Source organism: Marmota monax, unplaced genomic scaffold, assembly GCF_021218885.2.
Source record: "Marmota monax isolate L192 unplaced genomic scaffold, Marmota_monax_Labrador192_F-V1.1 WCK01_AAM20220418_F8-fsc00341, whole genome shotgun sequence".
Lineage (NCBI taxonomy): Eukaryota > Metazoa > Chordata > Mammalia > Rodentia > Sciuridae > Marmota > Marmota monax.
The window spans coordinates 674449-699663 of NW_026694916.1; the positions used below are offsets into that span (position 1 = coordinate 674449).

General features: G+C 56.4%; 2 protein-coding genes across 6 annotated transcripts; one reads left to right on the top strand and one right to left on the bottom strand.

The window, feature by feature from the left end:
- The first annotated feature begins 3555 nt into the window (after positions 1–3555).
- On the top strand, positions 3556–16008 carry Gigyf1 (GRB10 interacting GYF protein 1). Of its 5 annotated transcripts, XM_046427112.2 has the most exons (27): positions 3561–3637; positions 7853–8091; positions 8877–9022; positions 9292–9401; positions 9502–9631; positions 9726–9821; positions 9937–10048; positions 10161–10269; positions 10606–10646; positions 10805–10975; positions 11191–11444; positions 11550–11658; positions 12113–12250; positions 12433–12533; positions 12744–12915; positions 13006–13172; positions 13306–13406; positions 13487–13600; positions 13703–13803; positions 13982–14064; positions 14136–14276; positions 14359–14586; positions 14818–15008; positions 15093–15253; positions 15333–15499; positions 15574–15703; positions 15806–16008. In XM_046427112.2, the coding sequence occupies exons 4-27, from the start codon at positions 9367–9369 to the stop codon at positions 15856–15858; spliced, it is 3105 nt and encodes a 1034-aa protein (XP_046283068.1). In that variant the 5' UTR covers positions 3561–3637; positions 7853–8091; positions 8877–9022; positions 9292–9366; the 3' UTR covers positions 15859–16008. The 5 variants fall into 5 exon arrangements, with proteins under 5 accessions (XP_046283069.1, XP_046283068.1, XP_046283070.1 ...); XM_046427113.2 differs by lacking the exon at positions 7853–8091 and having other exon boundaries at positions 3556–3637; XM_046427114.2 differs by lacking the exon at positions 3561–3637 and having other exon boundaries at positions 6984–8091; positions 15604–15703.
- A 2366-nt stretch (positions 16009–18374) lies between these two features.
- Positions 18375–23514, bottom strand: Gnb2 (G protein subunit beta 2). Its single transcript, XM_046427116.2, has 10 exons — positions 23359–23514; positions 20983–21128; positions 20693–20731; positions 20481–20587; positions 20100–20163; positions 19854–20016; positions 19694–19760; positions 19244–19445; positions 18933–19149; positions 18375–18854 (listed from the first exon to the last, which is right to left on the bottom strand). Exons 2-10 carry the CDS (start codon positions 21037–21039, stop codon positions 18748–18750), a joined length of 1023 nt encoding a protein of 340 aa, XP_046283072.1. The 5' UTR covers positions 21040–21128; positions 23359–23514; the 3' UTR covers positions 18375–18747.
- Between the last annotated feature and the right edge of the window lie 1701 nt (positions 23515–25215).

The following is a 25215-nucleotide window of genomic DNA, read 5'->3' on the forward strand; positions in this document are numbered from 1 at the left end:
AAGGTTTTCCAGAGGAAGAACAAGTAAGCTGAGACAGGGATGTCTAGCAGTGGGGCCCATATTCTGTTAGAATGGACAAGTTTTGCAGGACTAAACCCTGGGAGGTTGAGGAGAAGTGGAAGAACCAGCAAAGGCCTGAGAAGTAACAACTGGTGAGGCAGGAGGGAAACCAAGGGAGTGTAGTGTCCCAGAAAACAGCTGAAGAAACCTATCTGGAAAAGGGGGTGACCAGCTGTGTCATAGGCTGCTGACAGGTCCTATAAGATAATGGAATTTAGCAATGTAGAAGTTAACTTGTGACTTGACTGAAGTTATATTTGGTCGATCAAAGAACTTAGCTCCTGGCAAAAAGTAATTATGAATGCAATAAATTAATTTTAAGGCTCATTAAAGTGATAACTGATAATAAGCAGTGTATGAGCTATCCTACATGACTAAGTTCATGTATCTTTTCTTAATATTTAAAATCTGTTTTGAGACCTCTTTTATCCCAACTAACCATCATAACCAAATCTGTTTGTTCAGTTCGTATGCTTGCACATTTAAAGAACAAGACATTTTACAGCACAGCACCTGAGTAAACAAAAATATTTTAGGCCCAAGTGATTTCTTTGAAAAATTTTCTGTAATTTTGTATGGAAGACTCATGGTTTTGATTTGTTTCCTTTTTCAGAATGGAAGATTATCCCCTTCAATTTCCTCAGCGTTATCAGAATCAGTGGTCCCATTTTAGAGTTGAGGAGATTACTGGTCACAATGTTAATGTCACACACTGGTACCCAGGAAACCCAGGACCATTCCTCCAGTCTTCCATCTTAGGAGTTAGGGTGCTCTCCCAGACATGCTATTTCTACAGTGGGTCCTAATCTCCAATCAAAAACAGGATTGGGTTAGGGTTGTGGTTCAGTAGTAGAGTGATTGCCTAGCATGTGAAAGGCACTGGGTTTGATCCTTAGCACTGAATGTAAATAAATAAATGTATAAAATAAAGATCCATCAACAACTAATAAAAATATTATTTTAAAAAATAAGCCTGGGCTGGGCACAATGGAACACTGTATACCCCAGTAACTCAGGAGGGTGAGGCAGGAGAATCACAAGAGTAAGGCCAGCCTGGGCAACTTAGCAAGATCCTACTCAAAATAAGAAATAGCTGAGTGTGGTGCCACATGCCTGTAATCCCAACAACTCAGGAGGATGAGGCAGGAGAATCACAAGTTCAAGACCAGCCTCAGCCATTTAGCAATGCCCTAAGCAACTTAGTGAAACCTTGTTAAAAAATAAAAAAAACTGGGGCTGGGGTTGTGGCTCAGTGTTACAGTGCTTGCCTAGCATATGTGAGGCACTAGGTTCGATTCTCAGCACCATATATAAACAAATAAATGAATAAAGGTCCATCAATTACTAATAAAAATAAAAAAAAAAAAAAAAACTGGGGATTTCGCTCAGTGGTAAAGCACTCCTAGGTCCAATTCCCAGTACCAAAAAAAAGAAAAATAAAAAAGAGCTGAGAATGTAGCTCAGTGGTAGAGCACCCCTGGATTCAATTCCCAGTACCAGAAAAGAGAATTAAAAAAAAAAGGAAAGAAAGAAAAAAACCCAAAGTGATTAGCATTTCTGTAGAAATCTATAGGCTGGGGGTGGAGCTCAGTGGTAGAGCACTTACTTGCCTAGCACCTGAACTTCATCACGGCAAAAAAAAAAAAAAAAAAAAAAAAAAAAAGACCCTAACAGTGGCAACCCAGGCTTTCAACTAGTACCTCAGTGGTTTTACTAGTTTCAATTTCACTTCTTCTCTTCTGGGTCTCTTCCATGAGCTTGGACCACCCACTATTCCCAAGCCTACACCCACTTTTCCTAAACCCACCCAACACACCTGCCCTTCCCTTCAGCTCAGCACAAGCCACACTCTGGCTCCACCACACAGAGGTTCCCCTTTTTTTCCTATCGTTTCTCTACCGTAACTAACTCACAATCTCACATTTGCTTATGAATTATTAAAACATGGTAACTTCATTTGATCTAAAGGTTAGGCTCCTGGTTACCTCAACCCCAATCAGAAAAATTAAAGGAAACAACAAAAACTTTTTAAAAAAAACAGCTGTCATGAGCTTACAAGCTTTATCCTGGGAGAAGATTAAAGCTTGGATTTTTTTTTTTTTTTTTTTTTTTTTAAGCCATGCTGGGGCTGGGAAGCCAGGGCCTCATGCGTTCTAGGCAGGCCCTCTACCACTAAGCTGTACCCGCAGCTCACATTTTCAAACAGTGTTAATAGTCTTGAATACTACGTTTCCGGAACCCTGTGCAACCAGGAGCACCTATGAGCTGGTATTTGTGGTGGTCCTGACCTCTGCCCATATTACATGCAAAGAGTAGTTCACTAAACTTGCTCAGAGCCAGTTAGTATTGGATGGAACAGCGCACCGACCTTTTTCCCTTAACCACTGCCATTTTCCAGCCGGTGAGGAAGGAACTTAACACCTGAAGCAGGAACCCTGGCTGCCATGAACGTCAAGGAGCTGTAAAAAGACACACTCGGGAACTACAAGTGCAGATACATCTTGACAGTCCCGCGTGCAGAACAAAGGGTCTTCTAGGTCGCCCCTTGAGGTCTGCACTCTCCTGTGGCAAATTCCAGCTGGCCAAGCGACCTTTCCCCCGCTTTACGCCTTGAGAGGGATCACATTGTGTTGGACAGGGGCTGGTTTAGAAAGCGGGGAAGGGGCGTATGCACACACAACTTCTGCGTTTTTAAAAAGTTGAGCGCGCCTCGGGAAAGTCATTACTGAAAGACCCCGTTTTTAAACAAAGCGGGCCTCGGTCTACATCTCGCATTTGCAAAGTGGGCTCGCCGCCTCTCGAAGCCTTTCACATTCACTTATTTTAATTATCAACAGGACTCCGTGAAGGAGTGGCAAGAGGCCCGGAGTGGGGCGCAGAGCAGCCTTACACCCTCCAGAAGGAGAAACTGAGGCTCCTCCACACCTCACTCTCGCCCGAGCCCGACGGACACCGCAGGTCCGGCCGCCTCGCGCCGCTTCCAAACCCTCAGCTCCGACCTCCTTTCCTACAGCCCGCGACGTCTGAGGAACGGTTCTGATTGTGTTTTTGTCTCCTGCAACCCAGGCGGGCTTCCCGCAGGAGGCCGGACAGACCGGAGAGGTCGGCGTCGTCGCCAGCAGCTGCCCGGTCCCGGAGGGCCCGCGGGCTGCCCAAGACGCACCCGGGGGACCCCCCCCATCGCTCGCCACGGGCCCGCGTCACGTGACGAGTGGGGCTCCCGGGTCACGTGCCGGGGGGGCCGGGGGCGGCGGGCGTCCGGGCCGTGCCTCGCTGGGCTCGCCGCGCGAGGCCGGGCAGCAGGTCCGAACGGGCCGGGGCCGTGGAGGGCGAGGGCGGCGGCGGCGGCCGCGGCGGCGCTGGAGGGGGCGGCCCCGCGTCCGCGTCACGTGGTGCGAGGCGGGCAGCCATCTTGCTACAAACACAAACAGAGAGGAGCGGCCGCCGCGGGAGCGCCAGCGCCCCCTCCCCCGCCGCCGCCGCCCCCCCGGCCCGCCGCGCGCCGCCACCGCCGCCGTCGCCGCGTCGCCAACGCCCGGGACCGGACCCTCGCGCCGCCCGCCCGCCGCCGCCCGCGGTAAGCGCTCGGCGGCCCCGCGGACCCCGGCCCGCAGCCCGGCCCGGGCAGGCCCGCCCCCGACGCCGCGGCGGCCGCCGAGCCTGCGGGAGCTCGAGCCAGCGCGCGGGCCACCGGTGCGGCCCCAGCCCCGGCCCTCCCCCAGGCTGCCGGCACCGCGGCCCTCTCCGCCCCTCCCCGCGGCCCGACCCTCCTCGGGAGCGGGCCGACCTCGGCGGGGCCCCGGAGGCCGGCTCCCCGCGGGCGGCTGTCCCCCGCGCGCGCCCCGCGCACCTGGCGCCCCTCCCTGAAGGGCACGCCGTCCTCCGGCCCGGCCCGCGCCTGCCCACCCCCGCGCTCCTAACGGTCGCCCCTCCGGGATCCCGCCCGCCGCGGCCGAATGCCCGGTTCTGGCCGAGCCCCTGCTGGGTGTGTGCGCGCCCCGCGCTCCCCCGAGGTGTCCCCAACGTGCCGCCGGTCTCCTCGGAACGAGCGGGGCCTCGAGGGTCTTCAAGTCCAAAGCGTTGCAGCACTTTGGCCAACATGGGAGCTTCCCCTCTGCCCAACCACTTCGCCTGGCTCATCACCTATGTTTCCTGCATTTCAGGCTGCTACCTTAGTGCTTGGTCATTGGGGTCCCCTTCCTCCGGTCGCCTGGTCGCGTGAAACGCCTGCCTTTGCACCGACACTAGTCTCCGTCACCAGGCCAGGCCCTCCCCAGCCCATGTCCCCAGTGCAGCAGCTCCCTGGTCACAGCCCCTCACACTTTGCCTTTTCCTTTTTTTTTTTTTTTTTTGCAAGTAACTTTAATGGGACCTTCCTCTCTCTTTCTTCCAACCCGGTGGTAACTACAATTCCCAGTCAACTTCCAGATCTGTTCCACTCTAGTGCTGGGCTCTGAGAGATGCTAAATAAGTACTAATTGGCCTCATCTTTCCTCCACCTACTCCAGGCTATCCCCCTACCCCTGCTTCTCACAGAACTGCTTTCCCAAAGATCTTCACCCTGCAGGCAGCCTCTCCACGGCCCCTGTAAGCTGTCATGTTAGCTTCCCTCATTCCCCCACTGCCATGGGCCAGTAAGCTGCTCCACTTTGCTGCTTACAAGTGGGAGTTTGGTCTCTGGCTCCTGCTCCTCTCAATGTTCTTGCAGCCCCAGCCCAGTCTCTCTCCACCCCAGCTCCACCTGTACCTCCTAGATTGTAGGTCTTGGTCCTCCAGTTGGGAAGGAGTTGGAGCAGATCTGGACTTTATGTTCCTACCATTGCCTGGGGACCAGTGGCCTTGTGGGTCCCAGATGGTGATTATGGTCAAGTGGATTGTGTGCTTAGGCTTCTGAACTGGCTTTATCAGCCAGTGGACATATTAGTGTTGTGTGTGACTTTTTAGATCAGGGACCCCAGTTTGCCCTGGCGTTTACATCTGAGGTTGGAGTTGGGGATAGAAAGATAGCCCTACCTTGGAGAAGAAACGGGGAAAAGAAGAGGCTTTGTGAAGGATTTAAAAGTTGAAGAAGAAATTTAAAATGGTTTCAGATTCTCACAGAAAGCCTGAGTGTTTGGGATGGCTACTGCCACCGTTTGCACCTTCTCCAGTCCTGGATAGCATGAAGCTTTGGGGTGCCCTGATGGGACAGGTGCAACTCCCCTTCCTTGTTTTCCCTGGCTAGAGCCCCAGGCTGGGCAAGTGGGCAGAAGGGATCAAATGAGGTAAAGTGAAAGGGCTTTGAAAACTGTTAACTAGTAAATAGTTGCCAAGTGTTGGTGGCGTTTGTCACGTGGCATAGAGAGGAGAGTGCTGGGATAACTGACCAGCCCAAAAGAATTTGGGTTTGCAGCCCTTCTAAGCCTCAGAATCCTTGTCCCACCACGCACGCAGGATGTTTCCATCCTGGGAAAGGGCCGAGTCACCTCCCACAGCTTGGGACTGGGCAGTTGCTCCCAATGCTCCAGCAGTTGGGATTCTGCCTCTGTTAACGTGGTACCTACGGAGCAGTGCCAAGGCACATCACTTTGGATTGGAACTAATTTTAGGGGTGATGGAGTAAGGAAATAATGCTCTCAACTTAGTGTGCGCTGGGCCAACCTCTTCTCTACATTGTTTACTTCTGTGAGTTCTGAACCCCTCAGAACAGAAGAGGTCCCTGAAGCCAGGACTAGTCTGTGTCCTCACCCCTTGTCTCCAGAAGGTGGCAGCCTTGTAATAGGAATAATTCAGCTGCTAGTGAAATGAGGGTTCACTGAGGTCTGAAAGAGAAGAGGTGAGGAGGTAGCCAGAGGCTGAGGCTGAGGCTGGGGCAGAGGCAAACTGCAGTGGGCCTCTGACTCCCGCCCAAACAGCCAGGGAGAGGATACAATTCCTAGCCCCGGTTTGCCTCCTCTATCCCTTTTCTTCCTCAGAGATCCAAGTGCTTGATTTTGGGAGGGTGTGATGGGCAAACCAAGGGTTATTTTTTCATCCTTTTCTCAGGGATTTTCCCACTGGCAGGTCTTCAGATTTCTCTCATGGGACAGTGTAATTAGGGAGTCATTTTCCTGCTGTTCAGAGGGGAAGACAAATGCTTGTACTTAGGTTTCCCTTGTCTTACATCTTCTCCTGTAAACACTGAGTAGTGGCTGCCTGGGCCCCTGGTAGAGCAGGGTTTCTCAGCTCAGCACTGTTGACATTTTGGACTATTTTTTGTTGTGGGGTCTCTCCTGTCCATTGTAGGGCGTCCGGCAGCATCGCTGGCTTCTACCCACTAGATTCCAGTAGTGCCCCTCTGCCCAGTTGAGACAGCCCCAAATGTTCCCATCCACTGCTGAAACTTCCCTGGGGACCACAGCGCTCTTGTCAAGACCCCTTGGCTTCCAGGCAGTGGGTGTGGCTGAGGCCTGCCTTCTGGGAGTAGTGGCCTTGTACTGCTTCTGTGGTCCCTTCAAGCTAAAGAAAGGGCCAAGCAGTCCCTGGCCATGGCACCAGGCCCTTCTCTCACTGGGTGCAGAGAGTTACCCTCTTTCTCCTGATTTTTTTCCCAGGAAGGCACAGGCTCAGGCTCCCGGGCTTTGCCTCCTTGCTCCCACTCTCCCGCCTCTGCAGTGGCCCTGCTCTTCCCATTTTGCCTTTGATTGTTGTTTCTTCCCACCAGGATAGCCCGCCCGAAGGCAGGAGCCGGAAGCAGGGGTGGGGCCTTTCCCCTCTCCACCCAGCAGCCCTTTTGTGCCCCCCACCCAAGTAGTTTCTATCCCACTAGAAGGAATGATCTGAGAAGGCGCAAAACTGCTTTTCCTGAGGCTTATTTGAAGGAGTATGGGATATTTTTCTTGAAGCTTTTCTCTTTTTTTTTTTTTTTTTTTTGAGCTGGGGATTGAACCCAGGCCTTGTGCATGCTAAGCATGTGCTCTACCACTAAGCTACTCCCCAGTGCCACTAAAGCTTTTTTTTTTTTCTTTTTATTTTTTTGTACCAGGGATGTTTAACCAAAGCCACATGTGCAGCCCTTTTTATTTCTTATTTTAAGACAGGATCTTACCAAGTTGCTGAGGCTGGTCTTGAACTTTCGATCCTCCTGCTTCTGCCTCCCAAGTGGCTGTGACTACAGGCACACACCACTGCTCCTGGCTTGTTTTCTAAATTGATAGAAAATTTGCCGCTTTAGCCATGTTTTTCAGCGTACAGCTCTGTGGTGGGAAGTCCATTCATAGTGTCCAGGAACCACCAGTCATGTCAGAACTTTTTCCTCGTCCTCTGCTGAAACCCTGGATGTGTGCAACAATTCCCCTCCTCCTACCCTCACACTAGCATCTCCCAGACGACTCTCCACCCATGACTTTGAGTCACCTGGTACCTCGAGTAAGAGGATTCCTGTGGTGTTTGTCTTTTTGTGACTGGCTTGTTTCACTTAGCATCACATCCTTAAGGCCATTCAGTTGCCAAGTCACTTTAGGGTTGTAGTGTAGAAAGATGAGCCCTCCAATGTGGGCCGTGGAGGCCTTCTTGAACACAGTGCGATGAGAGAGCTTTTGACCTGTCAACAGGTTCTCTGACTTCTATGCCTGGCAGGGCTACTGTTGCCAGCAGTGTCAGCAGAGGCTCTCATGGAGGAGGTGCACAGGCTGGGAACCTTGCCAGTCAAGGTGTCTGTGGGCACCACGTCATGCTCTAGACCTAGAGCAGGGCACTGACTCTTTGTGACCCCCATGTCTGAGAGAGCCTTTCTCCTAGGCTCTGGTGGAACCCTCTTCCTCCTTCCTCCCAGGCTCCTGGCATCCTGGAGTGGATGGGCCCTGCAGAGGTGCTCTGGCCCAGCCTTCCTCCCAGCCAGTGACAGAAGCCCTTGAATAGCCCTGGACACTGCCTGGCCTTCATCTTTTGCTCCAGTCCCACCAGGGATGAGCCCTCTCTCTCAAGTCTCCTCCATTGTTCCTTAGAGGAATTGATTGCTGCTGCCACCTCTCCTGTCAGCCTTGGTGACTCTGCCCTGCTTTCCACTTCATGGTGAGGCACCTTCTTCCAGCACCTATGAGAATGTCGTTCCCACCTTGACTTTTTGTTTGAGTAGCTGTTCTTGATCTGGAGGAGAGGTCTGGGTGTGTGCTTCCTCTTGGTAAACCAGCCCTGGGGTGGCACTTGCCACCCAGCAACTCCAAAGACTGAGGCAAGAGGGTGCACAGTTGTGGCCACTTGGGGAGTTCAATGAGATCCCATCTCAAAATTATCAAAAGGCAGCTGGAGACGTAGCTCAGTGGTAGAGCTCCCCTGGCTTTGATCCCCAGCACCAAAATAAATAGGCAACCAGCCTGGGGATGCCGTGGCCAGGCTTTCCTGCCCGAAACCTGTAGTGTGGGCCCATCTTTGGCCCTGTAAGAACCCTTTTTTGCTGGGTTTCTCCACAGACCCAGGCCCTGGATTCTAGTGTTGGAGCAGCCAACCCTGACGTCTGTCCTTGAAGGAAGTAGTTTAGTTCATGTCTGATCTTCTCTCCAGGGTTGACCTTTTCTCTGTTGGATATTTGTGGCTGTAGGAGCTTTTTTGCTTGTTCTGTTGTCCTGAGTGTCCATACTGATTGTGGTCTACCTCCTTATTGAATTCTGTGCCACTCCTCGTCTCAGCCTCCTGATGAAAGTGCTGATGACCCGAGACCAGGCCTGGCATTGTTCTCAGCCATACCTTGGCATCTACCTTGTGTCCTGCCTACGAACAGGGTCTTTCTAGTTGTGTAGGGCAGATGGCAGGGGTGCCATGTGACCCACATGCACACTTCACCCTCACTTCTCTTTAAGGATCTTTCCCAATTGTGAAGGTCCCTCCCGGGCACTATTAAGGCCAGACCATTAGCCAGTGGCTTGGGGACAATAGTTCACTCCGTACTGGCCCCTGCCTGAAGAGAGCCCAGCACCCGAACTGCTCCCCAGGACAAGGCCGCCAGGTGAGTGTTGGGCTGTGGGAGGGTGCCCTGCGAGGCAGAAAGGCCTCTAGCTTCCTGGTTTCCTCACTGTCCTCCGTCTGTCCCCCACCCTGACTCAGCCTCGGTTAACTCATGGTGTGAGTGGCCACAGGGCTGGCTTAGGTGAATCCTTTCCCAGCCCAAGTGACCCACCCACTGGCCTTAGGCCCAGTGCAGTGCCTATGAAGGGTGGGACCAATGGCCAAGTTGCAGAAGCTCTGTGCCTGTCTCATGTTCTCTGTGCCCCATAGGTATTTGGACAGTGCGTTTTGGATTCTCTCTCCTCTGCTAACCCCCAGCCCCTGGGAAGCAACCCCAGCTCCACAATGGCAGCAGAGACGCTCAACTTTGGGCCTGAGTGGTGAGTCAGTGGGTGCAGCGGCTTGTGTGGAGCAGCTGGGGAAGAGATCTAGGGCTGCTTGGACCCTGGTCTCTCTGCTTCCCTTCTGTGCCTATTCTAGGCTGAGGGCCCTTTCCAGCGGAGGCAGCGTGGCCTCCCCACCCCCATCCCCTGCTATGCCCAAATACAAGCTGGCTGACTACCGCTACGGGCGAGAGGAGATGTTGGCCCTCTATGTCAAGGAGAACAAGGTGGGGTAGCCGGGGTGTGTAGCTCCCTGTTCACTTGGCTCATGCAAGGGCCCTGGGGCATGTGGTAGCTTGGCCTTTCCACCCCCACTGACAGGTCCCCGAGGAATTGCAGGACAAAGAGTTTGCTGCCGTGTTACAGGAGGAGCCGCTGCAGCCCCTGGCCCTGGAGCCTCTGACTGAGGAGGAGCAGGTGGGGCCTGGCCAGGGGCTGAGGCAATAGGAGCCTGGGTTGGGGGCTGGAGTTGGGAATATGGGCGGTGGTCGGGCTCCTGGGTCCTCACTCCCACCCCTGGCTCCCTCCTCAGAGAAACTTCTCCCTGTCAGTGAACAGTGTGGCTGTGCTGAGGCTGATGGGGAAAGGGGCTGGCCCCCCCCTGGCTGGCACCTCCCGTGGCAGGGGCAGCACGCGGAGCAGAGGTAGAGGGGTGCCTCCGTGTTCAGGGGTGGGCAGAGTCGGGCCTGTGGTTCTAAGGGTGTGGAGAGAGGATCTGGCGCTTTTTAAACCCAAGTGCGCTGCATCCTTCTCCAGGCCGTGGCCGTGGTGACAGTTGCTTTTACCAAAGAAGCATTGAGGAAGGCGAGGGCGTCTTCGGGCGAAGTCCCCGGGAGATCCAGCGAAGCCAGAGCTGGGATGACAGGTGGGACTGGAAAGAGGTGGCTCAGAGACAGAGCTGGGCAGTGTCCCGGGGAGGGAGGCTTGTGTTTTTGTCAGCAGAGAGTGACCAGAAACACCATCTGAGCCCTCTTCAGAGCCCTCTGTGCCCTCCAACCTCCTGGACCTAAGCTGCCCTGTCCTTCTTGTGCTTGAGGAGCTTTTTGCCCCTGTCACCTTCTCTGTGCTCCTGCTCCTCAGCTTGCTTCTCCCTAGTTCTGTGTCCCTTCCTCCTCAGGCAGAGTGGACGAGGTGTGCAGCACTCCACAGGGTGGGGAGGGGCAGTTGGGCTGTTTCTGACTAATACCTTTCTCTCCTGCAGAGGTGAGAGGCGGTTTGAGAAGTCAGCAAGGAGGGATGGAGGTATGAGAGTGGCAGGCATGGCCGCCAAGGTGGTGGGCTTGAGATGGGTGACCCTGGTGGGGAGTTACCAGGGGCAGTGATGGAGGCAGGAGGACCTGGAGCTGGGTCTAGCAAGAGTCTTCCAGAGACTGCAGTGGCATGTCTGTTCTTGCCCCCAGCCCGATCTGCATTCGAGGAGGGCGCGGCTGGCCCACGGAAGGAGCATGCTCGCTCAGATAGTGAGAACTGGCGTTCCCTGCGAGAGGAGCAAGAGGAGGAGGAGGAGGGCAGCTGGAGACTAGGGGCAGGACCCCGGCGAGATGGAGATCGCTGGCGCTCCACCAGCCCTGGTGAGACTGGGCAAGGTGGCACTGTGGAGTTCAGCGGTTGTCCCTTGAGGGTGGGCTCCTCTCGCCAAGAGAGAATCTGAAAGCTTGCTGAGGTGGGGTTGAGCGGGAAGCAGTCCTGGAGAGGCAGTGGTTCCTGGGGTATCCTTTGAATGGCAAAGGAGGGGAAGTCCTCGTTTGACTCGGTGGCTGATTTTCCTTCTCCAACTTTCCCCCAGATGGTGGCCCCCGCTCTGCTGGCTGGCGGGAACATGGGGAACGGCGTAGAAAGTTTGAATTTGATTTGCGTGGGGAGCGAGGAGGGTGTGGTGAAGAGGAGGGGCGGGGTGGGGGAGGCAGCTCTCACCTCCGGAGGTGCCGTGGACCTGATGGCTTTGATGACGACAAGGATGGGCTCCCGGAGTGGTGCCTGGATGATGAGGATGAAGAAATGGGCACCTTCGATGCCTCCGGGGCCTTCTTGCCTCTCAAGGTACCTGTGAGGAGGCAAGGGGAAGAGTGATCAGAGGAGGGTGGAGCCTGCCTGCAGAGTCTCCTGGCTCCCTCCACTGACGTGCACTCTCCCTTTCCCACACAGAAGGGCCCCAAGGAGCCCATTCCAGAGGAGCAGGAGCTGGATTTCCAGGGCCTGGAGGAAGAGGAGGAAGAGCCTTCAGAAGGGCTGGATGAGGACGGACCTGAGGCAGGTAAGACTGCAGAACCATGACCGGGAGGCTGAAGAGCCTTGGGCTGGGGCCAGGCTGCCAGAGAGGTCTGTCATTGGGCTGCGTACTTGCCCACGTATAGGGTTGGGCTTCTTAAAATCATAAGCAAAACAAGAGCTCGGATCTGGGGAGGGACTCCGAAGCAGCAGGGTTATGCCTAAAAGGTAGCAAATCAAGTAAAAATAAAGTGGGATCAGTGACATTTGAAATCCCTGGGAGGCTCAGCAGAGTACGCAGGTAGATATCTGGCATCATTTGCATGTCCCCACACAGCCTTATGGGACCTGCTGATGTCCCACCCTGCAGGACAGGGAGTTGGAATACACAGTGAGTCCTTTGTGTTCAGTGCTGCCACAGCTGGTGGGTTTGCACGGCCTCCTGTGCAGGGCCTTCTGCATCTTGGTTTTAACTCCTGATAATCACCCTTCTCTTTTAGGTGGGAAGGAACTAACCCCACTGCCTCCTCAGGAGGAGAAGTCCAGTTCCTCATCCCCACTGTCCACCTTGGGCCCACTCTGGGGGACGAATGGGGATGGTGAGGAAACTGTGGAGAAAGAGCTCCCCACAGCTGAAGGTAGACAGATGGGGCTTTGTGGGCTGGGGCTGGGGGAGAAGGCTCACCCCACCTGTGGGAGGGTGCATAAGGCACTCATATTGAGAAGAAATATAGCAAGAACCCATTTTCTTAGAGGGTGGATAGAGAAGTGTCTGTCCCCTTCACTGCACCCTCTTTCACTTTTCTTCCTTCATCCCTAGGAGATGAGCTGAGGGGAGTTCAGCTGAGTCCTGGGGTGGCCTCACCCCCTGCTCCACCTGGAGATCTGGAGGATGAAGAAGGCTTGAAGCACCTGCAGCAGGTGTGGAGGGTGCCTGACAGAGCCTCAGGGATTCTCCCCCATAGGGGCTCAGCACAGTTGTTTCATCTGTCCCTATCTCAGATCATACCCACCTTCTCAGTTCTGTCCTGCCTCATTCATGACCTGACCCAACGCCACCTCTAAAACCTGTCCCAGCCCCATCCTGATGTGGCTGTGATCAGGCAGCTCAGCCTCTTTTTCTCTTCCCAGGAGGCGGAAAAGCTGGTGGCCTCCTTGCAGGACAGTTCTCTGGAGGAGGAACAGTTCACGGCTGCTATGCAGACCCAGGGCCTGCGCCACTCCACAGCTGCCACTGCCCTCCCCCTCAGCCATGGCGCTGCCCGAAAGTGGTTCTACAAGGACCCACAAGGGGAGATCCAAGGTAGCTGTGGGGGATGGGAGGGCTGCTCAGGGAATTTTCTTGCTCAGTCTTTGGCTTGTCCTGTGACCCCAGTGGCTTTCCTTGGTCCAGGCCCCTTTACAACCCAGGAGATGGCAGAGTGGTTCCAGGCTGGCTACTTCTCCATGTCATTGCTGGTGAAGCGGGGCTGTGATGAGGGCTTCCAGCCTCTAGGAGAGGTGATCAAGATGTGGGGCCGCGTGCCCTTTGCCCCTGGGCCCTCCCCACCCCCGCTGCTGGTGAGCACACATTTCCTCTGCAGGTTGCAGGGAGGGCCAGTGGGAGCGGGAGAGCTGGTGGTACTGGGCGGGCCCAGAAGAGCCTGTCCTCCCTGCCACAGTGCGCGCTGGGCCTGCTCTCGCCCTCCTGCAGGGAAACATGGACCAGGAGCGCCTGAAGAAGCAGCAGGAGCTGGCTGCGGCGGCCTTGTACCAGCAGCTGCAGCACCAGCAGTTTCTTCAGCTGGTTGGCAGGTATGAGGGGCCTGCCGGGGCTCAGAGGTTGGCCAGGCAGCAGGGCTGAGCGGCCCACCACATGTGCCCTGTCTCCATAGCCGCCAGCTCCCACAGTGCGCACTCCGGGAAAAGGCAGCTATGGGGGACCTGACGCCGCCGCAGCAGCAGCTCACGACATTCCTGCAGCAGCTCCAGGCTCTCAAACCCCCCAGGTCTGGGTGGCTGTGTGTACCTTAATCCTCGGGATGTGTGAAAGGGGAAGGTGGGCAGATCAGAGGTGGATGTTGGGCCCTGAGTCATGGTTTGCTCCTCAGAGGTGGGGACCAGAACCTGCTTCCGACGATGAGCCGGTCCTTGTCGGTGCCAGATTCAGGCTCCCTCTGGGATGTACATACCTCAGCCTCATCACAGTCTGGTGAGTGGCCTGTTGGCCCTCCTTTCCTCCTTTCCCCTCCCTTGGGTGCCACTTTCCCCCTGTGGCAGGGATGGGGACCCAGGTCCTTGTGCTGCTTGGTCCACTCTGGCTGAAAAGCTATGGTTGGGTAGAAGCAGGGGCCCCAATTGCACCCCTGAAGCTGCCTTTGCCCCTGCAGGTGGTGAGGCCAGTCTTTGGGACATACCAATTAACTCTTCGACTCAGGGTCCAATTCTAGAACAACTCCAGCTGCAACATAAAGTGAGTAGGCCTGGGCTGGGTGTGGAGGCTGTACCGAGGCCACCCCGTCCCCTGTCTGATGTGTGGCTCAGTTCCAGGAGCGCAGAGAAGTGGAGCTCAGGGCGAAGCGGGAGGAGGAGGAGCGCAAGCGCCGCGAGGAGAAGCGCCGCCAGCAGCAGCAAGAGGAGCAGAAGCGGAGGCAGGAGGAGGAAGAGCTCTTTCGGCGCAAGCAGGTCCTCACCCTCCCAGCCCCTCTCAGTCTGGGCCCCACTGGCTGCCATCAGCCACCTTCACCCCCCTTGTTTCTCTGCCCAGGTGCGGCAGCAGGAACTGTTGCTGAAGCTGCTGCAGCAGCAACAAGCCGCAGCCGCTGTCCCTGTGCCCCCTGCACCCAGCTCCCCACCCCCGCTCTGGGCTGGCCTGGCCAAGCAGGGTCTGTCCATGAAGACCCTGCTGGAGCTACAGCTGGAGGGAGAGCGGCAGCTGCATAAGCAGCCTACACCCCGGGAGCTGCCTCGGGCCCAGGCCCCCAACCACCGTGTGGTAAGTGGCTGCCCCTTCCCCCAAAGACAGGGACCTCTCTGTTCAGGGTGATTCAGGAAGGTGGGGGTCACAGCCCAGACTCCTATCCAAGGCCTGGTTCCTCATTTGAATTCGAGGCTTTCTTCAACATAGCCCTCACCTTGTACCTTGTCCCTGTGCCTCTTAACAAGCCTCCCTGCCTAGCTTTCTTGGGTCCCTTATTGGAGCCCCCTAACTTCCTGCCATCTGCAGCAGCTTGGGGGCCTGGGCACTGGCCCCCTGAACCAGTGGGTATCTGAGGCTGGGCCACTGTGGGGCGGGCCAGACAAGAGTGGAGGCAGCAGTGGTGGCAGTTTGGGCCTCTGGGAGGACACCCTCAAGAGCAGTGGGAGCCTGGCCCGCAGCCTCGGCCTGAAGAACAGCCGGAGCAGCCCATCTCTCAGGTGGGCTCCCTGCCTGTGGGGCTGGGGTGGGGCAGAAGAATGCTGAACACCTGAGCTAATCTCCAGATTCGCCTCCCGCCTCAGTGACTCCTATAGTCACCTGACAGGTCGGCCTGTTCGCAAAAAGACAGAGGAAGAAGAGAAGCTGCTGAAGCTGTTACAGGGCATCCCCAGGCCCCAGGACGGCTTCACCCAGTGGTGTGAGCAGATGCTGCACACCCTGAGCACCACGGGCAGCCTGGACGGTATGGCAGGTACACTTGGGCAGCTTCACTGGGTCTAGGGCCTTCGGACCTGGCCTGATTGTTCCACCCTGCCCTATAGTGCCCATGGCTGTAGCGATCCTCAAGGAGGTAGAATCCCCCTATGACGTCCATGATTATATCCGTTCCTGTCTGGGGGACACGCTGGAAGCCAAAGAATTTGCCAAACAATTCCTGGAGCGGAGGGCCAAGCAGAAAGCCAGCCAGCAACGGCAGCAGCAGCAGCAGGTAAGGTCTGGGTAGGGGAGAGCAGGGAAGGGTTGCCCAGTGCACTTGTGACTCCCTCCCATGCGCTGCTTTAGGAGGCGTGGCTGAGCAGTGCCTCTCTGCAGACAGCCTTTCAGGCCAACCACAGCACCAAACTTGGCCCTGGGGAGGGCAGCAAGGCCAAGAGGCGGGCATTGATGCTGCACTCAGACCCCAGCATCTTGGGTGAGTGTGGGTAGGACCAGGAAGGAGCTCTGCTTTGTCTGCTTCCTCCATACTGGCCTGTAGGGGTCTGGGGGAGCTCAAACCCTTCTCCCCTGGCTTTAGGGTACTCCCTGCATGGACCTTCTGGTGAGATCGAGAGCGTGGATGACTACTGACCAGCCCATCCCACCAGCCCCATGGGCTGTAGGCCAGGGGCGGCAGCAGCAGCAGCTTGGACCCTCGGGTCTCCAGCCTGCAGGCTCCCAGCAAGGAGCAGAGGAGGAAGCAGGGGCAGGGTCCCCAGCACTTGTTACAAACCACACGATGCACCTTAATTCACCCACCACGAGGCACTTTATAGATTGGGGGGGAAGGGTTTTTTTTTTCTCTTTTTTTTAATTTTAAATGACTTTGAAGAAAATGTTAGGAGAGGACAAAAATATCGTTAAAAAACTAGACTCTAGACACCTTTCCCCTTGAGGGGTAGTGGGTGTGACAATGGAAGGTCCGCAGAAGTTTTTTGTTTTTGTTTTTTTAAAAAAATGAAAAATAATGAAAAAAAAAAAAAAAAAGGTTAGGAGGCTGAAAGAAAAACACACTGTTATTTTGGGGCAGTGGGGCACAGGCCCCATGGACCTGTCTGCCTGGCCCCCAAGGCTGCACTTACCCTGCTGCCCCCAGGAGGTGGGCCACTGGGGTAACTGGAAGCTGGGGTGCCAGCAGTTTGCACAGTGAGGCCCCCTCAGAGCCCTGCCTGCCGGACCCGCTGTGAACCAGCTCCCTGTTGCTGTGACTGTGGCACAGGTGTCTGGGATGGGGGCCAAAGTCACCCCTTGGCTTCGCTGCTTTGGGGGAAAGTTGCACAAATTGGACAAGCCGCCTCGGCCCCAGCTGCCGCCACCCTGGCTGATGGGAGATGGGAAGGGCCGGTCAGTGCCAGCCTTGTCAGGCGGTGGGACTCAGATCCAGGCCTGCTGAGGAGCTTCCCCCACCGCTGCCATTTTGGGGGACGGCCTGGGTGTGATACTGAAAGCCCCAGCTCCCTGCCTTGCCACATGAATGTATTCTTTGGCCCCAAGCCCTGGCCTCACCCCCATCAGAGGAGGGGGGTGGAGCAGTTCCTCCAGGAGCTGGGAGGCTGCTTCATGGACTGAGTCCTTGTTCCTGTGAGGGGCAGGAGGGCCTTGAAGGGCCAGGAGTGGGCGGCTTGGGATTGAGGCCTGCAGTAGGGGAGCTGTCCCAAGGGAGCCCCCTGACCTGCAGCTAGCTATGTGGGGTGTGGACCACCCAACTCTGCGCCTGACCCCTCCGTTGACCAAATGGGAGAGGAGCAAGTGGCCTCTCCTCTCCACACCGTTTTTTAATGTTGGGTAAGGCTGGGGGTGGAGAGTGGAGTGTCTCTCCTGGGTCAGGGGTAGGCTGCCTTGCCTAGTGCTCACCGACTTCTCACTCCCAGTCCCCTGCCTGGGCTTGTCATCCGTTTTTTTAGTAGTTTGTTTTATCTTTTGGGTTTCTCATAGAACTTCTCCCATCGACCTCATTGCTCAGAGTGCAGTATTAGGGCAAGACTGCCACTGCCTCCCCTCCATGAATGTATTTCTCCTTCCTGCCCTGGGGAAGTGGGGAGTGGCCCCGATTTCTTTCCCCATTTATCCCCAGATTTTTTTTTTTTTTTTTTTGCACCAAAGTGGCAACTGGGTCAGTGTTGGGGATAAAGCTGGCCTCGGGGTGGAAGGGGCCCCTCCACCTAGTTCTCCCTGGTTTTGACAGTGTTAGTGTCCGTGAAAAGACAATATTCTCTCTAAAGCAATAAGGGGGTGATGGGCCAGGGGGAAATGTGTTGCTGCTGCTGGCCCCCCAGCTCCCCCTGCCCTCTTGCCGCACACGGGCATTAGAGGGGTGAGGGAGATTCCTGTTGTGACTGAATGTAACCACCCTGCCCCTGCCGCAGCCAATGCAGGGGAAGGGGGGACACTCTTCCTGTCTCTTCCTGCCCCTTTCCCCCAGCTAAAGAGACTTTTGAACTGGGGGCCCACGAGCCTGGAGAGGCCTTAACCCTGTGAGGAAGTGTAGGGGGAACCCTCTCCCAACCCATCCCCTCTGAGAGTGGTCAATGTTTACAAGCCCTGAGCCCTCAGCCCAGGGACTCAGACCCCATTGCTGTCCTTTCCCAGTCCCAGTCTTCCTGGGCCCTAGCTGCCCCCTACTTCTAGGTTTTGGGGTGGTGCAGGGGTCATTCTGTGTTCCCTGGTCTGCCTTGTACCCACCATCTCCCTGCCCTACCTCCACCCTGTGTGACTTCCCTTTCTTCTTCTTGCCCCTGTAAATACTCCTTCCCCCAATAAAACTCGGTGTGTGTTCTCCCCTTCCACCTCGCCTACTGACCTTATTTGGGGAAAGAATTATAGGGATAGGGGCACAGCTCAGCTAGGAACTAAAGGAGCTCAGGGCAGGGGCATAGCCAGCCCAGGTGGGGGAGACACTGGTGGGCTGTGGTTATGCGATGACCTCCGCTGGCCCTGCTGGACAGGAGTGTCTCCTGCCTCTGGCTTCAGCCTAGTGGGGGGAAAAGGAGCCGTCGTCCCTCCCCACCCCCCAGGCCTGCTGCTTTGGGCCTGATAGCCCACTGCCTGCCTGCCCTCAGGCAGCAGAGATTCAAAGGAGGCAGACAAAAACAAGAGAGGAGACCAGGTACAGAGTTGGAATTGGTTCCTTTATGGAAAAACTGAAAATATAATAAAAATTAAAATAAAACCAGTTTTAAAAAAGCCAGCCCCTGGAGTTTCCACCTCCTGCCTCTGGCCCTCCAGAGGGGTGAGGCCTTAACCCCAGGGCAGCAAAAGGATAAGGGCTTCTGCCCCTCCTCTTCCCCCATTCCATCCCCATCTTTATCTCCACAGTGGGGGCCCCCCGGGAGGAACCAAACCTGGGTGGGGGAGCAGGGACCCAAGGCCCTGTGGTCCAGGGAGGGAAGCTCGGTGTGTACCCAGCCCCAAAGCTCCCGGCCTGTAGTGTGGGCATGGGCAGGGCCCCTCCCAGCCTGGGCCCAGCTGGGGTTGGGACCGTTAGTTCCAGATCTTGAGGAAGGAGTCCCAGGAGCCTGTGGCCACAGCCATACCATCATCAGTGACCCCAAGACAGCTCACACGGTTGTCATGGCCAGCAAGGACACCTGAGGGGGAGAGGGACATAAATACTACCTGGGTGCATCACTACTCCCTGCCTGCCTGCTCCAGCACCCAGGTCTCACCTGCACGGTCGCCCTTCATGGCATCCCAGATGTTGCAGTTGAAGTCGTCATAGCCTGCAAGCAGCAGCCGGCCACTGCGTGAGAAGGCAACCGAGGTGATGCCACAAATGATGTTGTCATGGGAATACATGAGGAGCTCCTGGTCAGCCCGCAGGTCGAACAGGCGGCATGTGGCGTCGTCAGAGCCCGTGGTGAAGGCGTAGCCGTTGGGGAAGAACTGTGGGACATGGGCCAGAGGGGGTGAGGATGCGAGGCCAGGGTCAGTGGCCTGGAAGGAAGGAGCCAACCCTTCGGGTTCACCCCCAACTTACAGCCACAGCGTTGATGTCGGATTCATGACCAATGAAGGTCTGTCGGCACATGGAATCCCGCACGTCCCACAGCTTGATGGAGGCGTCACAGGCACCTGACACAAAGGTGCGCCCATCGGGGGCCAGTGACAGAGACATCACATCCCCACTGTGCCCAGCAAAACCCACAGTCTGCTGGCCTGTCTCAATGTCCCACAGGGCACTAGATGAGACAGAAAGAAGGAAAGGAACAGAGATGAAGTGAAGGACAAATTCCCTGGCTTCCCATGTCCTCTCCAGAGGAACCTACCCTGATCTATGGAAGGGGCCCAGGAACTTGCTCTCCACCCAGGCCAAACAGCTTTAGGAGCCCACCTAGAAAGGGAAGCTAGGTGCTGGAGACTGAGCACTGAGATGACCTAGGGAGGGAATGTGGGTTAGCACAGACTGCCCAACCCTGAAGGGTCTTACCAGGTGGTATCCCCAGAGCTGGTGATTATTTGGTTGTCATCCAGGAAGCGGCAGCATGACAGGTACCCTAAGGAAGAGGGCTGGTCAGTGGAGTCTCTCAGGGAGAGCAGCAAGGCCCTGACCAGATAACAGCGCCCTTACACGGCCAGGCCCCACTCACCAGTATGGCCAGGCAGCTCCCGGCTGACCCTGACATTGCCCTCGCGGGTCTTGAGGCTGTAGATGGAACAGATGTTGTCCAAACCCCCACAGGCCACAAAGTTCCCTGAGGGTGCGTAGGCACAGGTCATGACCCAGGAAGAGCGCAGTGGGATGGCATGGACCTACAGAGAAGGGGCAGCATCCAGGGTCAGAGCCAGTCAGGGCCCGCAGCCCAGTTTCACCCTGCCTCAGGCACTACCTCTACCTTGTTGGTGGTGTAACTGTCCCAGATGATGAGCTTCCCATCCTGGGAGGCGCTGACCAGCAGCCTGGTGGAGAGCAGCCGAGGAGAGGAACAGGAGTCAAGGTACAGAGCAACAACCCCCTCCCATCTGAAGGGAGGCTCTTCTGAGACACCCCAGTAGCAGCTCAGAAGCCCTGTCAATAAGGCCCTGCTTTCCCTGGTTCCCTGAAGACAGTGGGAGTCAAAATCTCCCCAAACTTCATTTGACACAAGGGGCAATCTGTACAGCCCACCAGACCTCTGCGGCTGCCTGCCCCCCGTGCCACTCTGCCCACTATAAAATCACCCTGGAGCCCTTAACACCAAAGCTGAGCACAGAGCCCCAACCAACCACCCATGCACCTTGAGTCTGTCCCCCAGTGCATGGCATAGATTTTTGCCAGGTGTCCACGGAGGGTCCTCCGTGTTCTCATCTGGATTCTTCCCACTGGGTCCAGCCCAGCTGTGATCTGGAGGTGGACAAAAAAGGGGCTCAGGGACACCCAGACAACAGGACCTCCACCCCCAATCCAGCAGTATGCCTCAAACCCTTGCTTCTCCAGGAATCATCTCACCTGGGTCAGTGTTGAATCCCCGCATGCTTTCCGGGCATCCTGTAAAAGATGGCAGAGCCAGAGAAAAGCAGGAGAGAAGATGGGTGCGGGAGGAGAGGGAAGAAGAGTAAAGAAAGCAGGAGACAAGGCAGTGGGGAGTATGAGACATTGAGAGATTAGGGTACCCTCCCTCCCCCCACCCACAATGCCCCAGGCGGCCCACTGGGGGCAGGGGACAATGGGCAGCAGCACACACAAGCTGTCTGGCCCTGCCCGCTCACTCTTCCCATCCCCGCCGGCCAGGCCCTCACCCGGATCTGGTTCCGGAGCTGCTCGGCCTCCTGTCTCAGTTGCTCCAGCTCACTCATGGCGCCGGGCCCGTGGGGCGGGGTTGGGGGCGGCTGGGGGCCGCGGGACGGGGGCTGGGGGAGGCAGCTCCTGGCCGCTGGCCCGAGGCCTGGGGGATGCAGGGCTGACGTCAGACCTCAAGGCCGCCGGGGAAGTAGGGGCAAAGGCGGGGTGGAAGCGCGGCCCGGAAGGGGTAAGCTCGGCGGGGCGGGGGGGGGGGAGGGGGGCGGACCGTGTTGTCCCCGAGCAGGACAAGGGTCTCTGGCACCCGAGAGACGTTACGGAGGTACCCGCGACTTCCCCAATCTTCCTCCCGCCCCCCGGAAACAGAGCGGGAAGTGCAAGAGGAAGCGCAGGGGAAACCCCTCCCTCGGACAGCAGCCCGGGCGGGACACCCGCGGCAGGAACTGGGAGGGGGGGGAGTCCCTTCGAAAACAGACCTGGCGTCCGCCCCAGCCGCACAGGCACCGCCCTCCCAGCACCTAATTTTAAAAGGGGCGGTGCCTCTTTGAATTCACCCCCACACGCCGCACACCCTCCACACACACCCCCAGCTTCGATGGTGGGGGAGACAGGAGGGGGAGGCTGGGCTGTTCGTGGGGTTGCCTAGGCAACCGTCACCCGGACCGAGAGCACCTCATTGGTGAAATGCCCCCACCCTAGCCCCGTTGCCAAGGCAACCGCATCCACGGCAGAGACCTGTAGGGTGGGTGACCCCACCCCCGGCCCCAGCGCCCCCGCCCGACCCAGCCTCCCGCCTCTCCCCTGAACCGGCCGGGGTGGCTGTTTACAGGATTTGGGAAAAGCCGATTGGGCACTAATAGGTTCGGGACGGCTCACCCCGGATAATCCCCGTGCCGGCTGCGCCCCATTAGCCGCCCGCAGAGGGAGGGGGCGAGGGCGGTGGGGAAGGCAGCCCGGGGCCGCTGCTCCTTCCAGCGCCGAGGCCACTCGCCCCGCCGCGCCCGCGGAAAGCCCGTGGGAGCCGCTCCGAAGTAATTAGGACTCGGAAGAGAGGCCCCTGGCCCCAAGGCGCGGAGCTGCTCTCTCCCAGGCGCCGATGGCCTGCCCCAGGCGGCCGGCCCCGCAGCCCTCGGCAGTCCAAAAGCCCAGCCCGGAGCTCGGAGTCGGGACCCCAGGAACCTGGCTGGCACTGCTCCAGGGCCCGACGTCCTGTCCCCACCCCCAACACCTGTGCGATCTGGCCGTGCACACAGCGCTCAGCCGACCCGGGCGTCCCCCACCCAGCTCACACTTCCCCCAGGCGCTGGGCGTTCCTCTTCCCTACAGATATTTCCCCTCGGTAAATTCTGCGCTATGGCCACAAGATGCTACTCCAAAGGCGGGGGTCAGGGGGCAGAGCCCCTACCCAATCTCAACCCGGGTACAGACAAAGCCTCTTCCTTCCAGATGCCAGCAGCCTAGGCCGGGCGGCAACGCCAGCGGCCCGGGGCAGAAGGAAGCAGGCCAGGAGGAAGCCACTGGGGGTGGGGACGACGCTCCCAGTTCTCGGTCCCATCACCCTCCAAGGCCCCCTCGACAGCTCCCTGATTACGGGAATAACAGCAGCCAAAGCCCCAAACAGAAAAGAGGGTGCCACCTCATCGCAGGTCTGGCGGGGAGAATTGGGGGCCAGAGGAGGGTCCCCATATCGGGCAGCTGGAAGGCGCAAGCTGATGCCGCGCTGTGAAGCGCAGTGGGCCTGGCCTTCTGGCCCCCACGACCTCCATTTTGCCCTAAAGAAAGCTGGGTGGGGGGCAGGAGCCTGAGAACTAGGCTTGGGTTAGCACTTGTAAAGGAAATAAGGTACCGAGGTCTCCAGTTTAGGGCTTGGGGGCCAGAAGCCGCAGCCAAAGACCAAATCGAGAGTAGGGTGGAGACGAAGGCAAGGGTGGCCTCGCGGCCTTGCCCGTCTCTCCCCGGATTCTGGAGTTTTATAAGGCAAATGCCGGCAGGGGTGCGAAACGGGTGGACACGAGGGGTGCCATCCAGGGCAGGCGGGAGGGTGGTGGTGGGGAAAGGGGGCGGGACAGGGCCTAGAGGGAGCTCGGAATTTAGCCCCCCAACTATTAAGGGAGCAAGAGGCAGACGGGGCTGGGATTGGGTCTGGGGTCGGGAAAACACCGCTGATGGTGCAGGGATCGCATGCATTATTGGGGCCCTGGGTCCCCCAGTTCCCCTTCCGGGTTTGGAAGCTACGGGGCCAGAGGAAGGGAGGGGAGGTCTGGAGAGTTACGTCCGCTCCCAAGAGGCTAGATCGGGGAGACAGAAGAAGGGACATTTCCCCGTGGGAATTTGGGGCTGGGGGGAATGAGCACTCCTTTCGTCAGCGGAGGTACCTGTGGCGGTAGGACTCTGCGAAGGGATCGCTGGAGGAGCGCGGGAGGTCCTGTCTTCCTCCGCGGCGGAGGCGGCAGCGGCGGCGACGCGGATGGATTTCCTCAGTCACCCCAACTCAACCGCCCAGCGCTGCTCTCCCCAGAGCGGAGGGATCCCGCCCGCCAGTGACGCGGCTCTCGCCGCCGCGCCCAGGGCCCGGCTGGGCGAGACCAAACTAGCTAGTGGGGGGAGGCCAGAAGAGGAAGCATCACTTCGAGGGCAAAAACTGACTCGGTCACAACAAAGATACTACTTCGTGTAATTTCGATGCTAAAGGGACCAAAATAATGTTTGCTTCCAGAAGAGGCGTAAGACTTCTCCTCTGGGGCTGGCAGAGATGGTACCGGCATAGGGGAGGGTGAAAAAAAAAAAAAACTCGCTGATCACGTGACACGTCCCCGGCCCCTCCCGAATTGGGCGGTTCCAGACCGGGAAGGGGAGCTCGAAGCCCCAGTTCTTGATTTAACCACGCCCCTCCCTGGTGATGCCCCGCCCCTCTGCTGGAGGAGGAGTTAGAGAGATCCGGGCTGGAGCTGGACTGGGCCTGACTCCAGGCGGCTGGAGGAAGAGCCGCGATTTGGGCTGTACGGGTCAGGGTTGGGGCCGCTGCGAGCCGGAGTAATTGAGGCAAGTCTTGCTCAGGCAGTTTATCTGTGTTGCCCAGTGGGCTTTTGTAGACCACCCTGTACAGGGCCACATGCCACTGTAATGACTATTCACATTTGTTGAAATCCATGCTTGTTATTTAATCCGCACATCAATATTGTGAAGTAGCAGCAGTACCCTGATTTTATAGTAGTGAAACAGACCCAGGCTGCAGAGTGGAGATACGAACCCAGGAAGCCTTAAGACTTTATTGTGCAGTTATATCTTATACAATTTCTTTATGTAACCCCACTGTGGACCACCCGAAGGTATGAGAATGTCAGTATAGGCCTCAGTTTACACATCTGTTCAATGAGGGGTTGAAGCCTTCTGCACTGCCAAGCCTTTTGAATTATCATGGGATCCCCATGGTTGTGAAAACACTTTGGAAAGTTCAACATATTGCCTTCATGGATTCCTCATAACAAAAGCACCAAAGCATTCTATTCATTAGCCTTTGAAAAGCCCTAAATAGCTTTCAGAAGCACAACTTTTTTTTTTTTAAGAAAAAAAGTGACATTCTTTGTTATGCATAAATTCTATTTATGTGCACCCAGCAACTAAATGACGTATTTGCAACAGATAATAGATGTCAATTAGACAACAGAATTTGGAAGGGACTTTATAGATAATTTTCAGTTTTATCTTCTACAAAGGGACATAGTGACTTCCCCCAAGGCACTTTAGCAGCCTGAGACTAGACCCAATTCTGTCAATCTTTATAGGGCATTTGATGCTGCTTTATCTCACTCTGGTTTCTGCGTTAATATGCTTTCTTGGTTTAACTCATTCAGCTAAAATTTACTGAACCCCAATGATGTGTGCTTTGTGTGTCCTAGCACTGAGGATACAACCACAAACAACATGTGCATCTCTTCAGCCTGCCTGGACACAGAGATGGATGATACATGGGCAATGAAATAGCAGTGCTGGTAGTCTGGAGATGTCTTTCTTTCTTTTTTTTTTTTAATTTTAATATTTATTTTTTAGTTTTTTCGGTGGACACAACATCTTTGTATGTGGTGCTGAGGATCGAACCCGGGCAGCATGTATGCCAGGCGAGCGGCGCTACCGCTTGAGCCACATCCCCAGCCCTTTTTTTTTTTTTTTTTTTTTAACAGTACTGGGGATTGAATCCAGAGGCATTCTACCACTGAGCTACATCCCCAGCC

Coding starts and splice junctions, on each gene's coding strand:
- Gigyf1 (XM_046427113.2), top strand. CDS start 9,367: ATGGCAGCAGAGACGCTCAACTTTGGGCCTGAGTG. Junction 13,173..13,305: donor CCTCCCCACCCCCGCTGCTG/GTGAGCACACAT, acceptor GCCCTCCTGCAG/GGAAACATGGACCAGGAGCG. Junction 15,009..15,092: donor CGGAGCAGCCCATCTCTCAG/GTGGGCTCCCTG, acceptor CTCCCGCCTCAG/TGACTCCTATAGTCACCTGA.
- Gnb2 (XM_046427116.2), bottom strand. CDS start 21,039: ATGAGTGAGCTGGAGCAACTGAGACAGGAGGCCGAGCAGCTCCGGAAC. Junction 20,588..20,692: donor GGGATTCAACACTGACCCAG/GTGAGATGATTC, acceptor GTCCACCTCCAG/ATCACAGCTGGGCTGGACCC. Junction 19,761..19,853: donor GGAGCTGCCTGGCCATACTG/GTGAGTGGGGCC, acceptor CCTCTTCCTTAG/GGTACCTGTCATGCTGCCGC.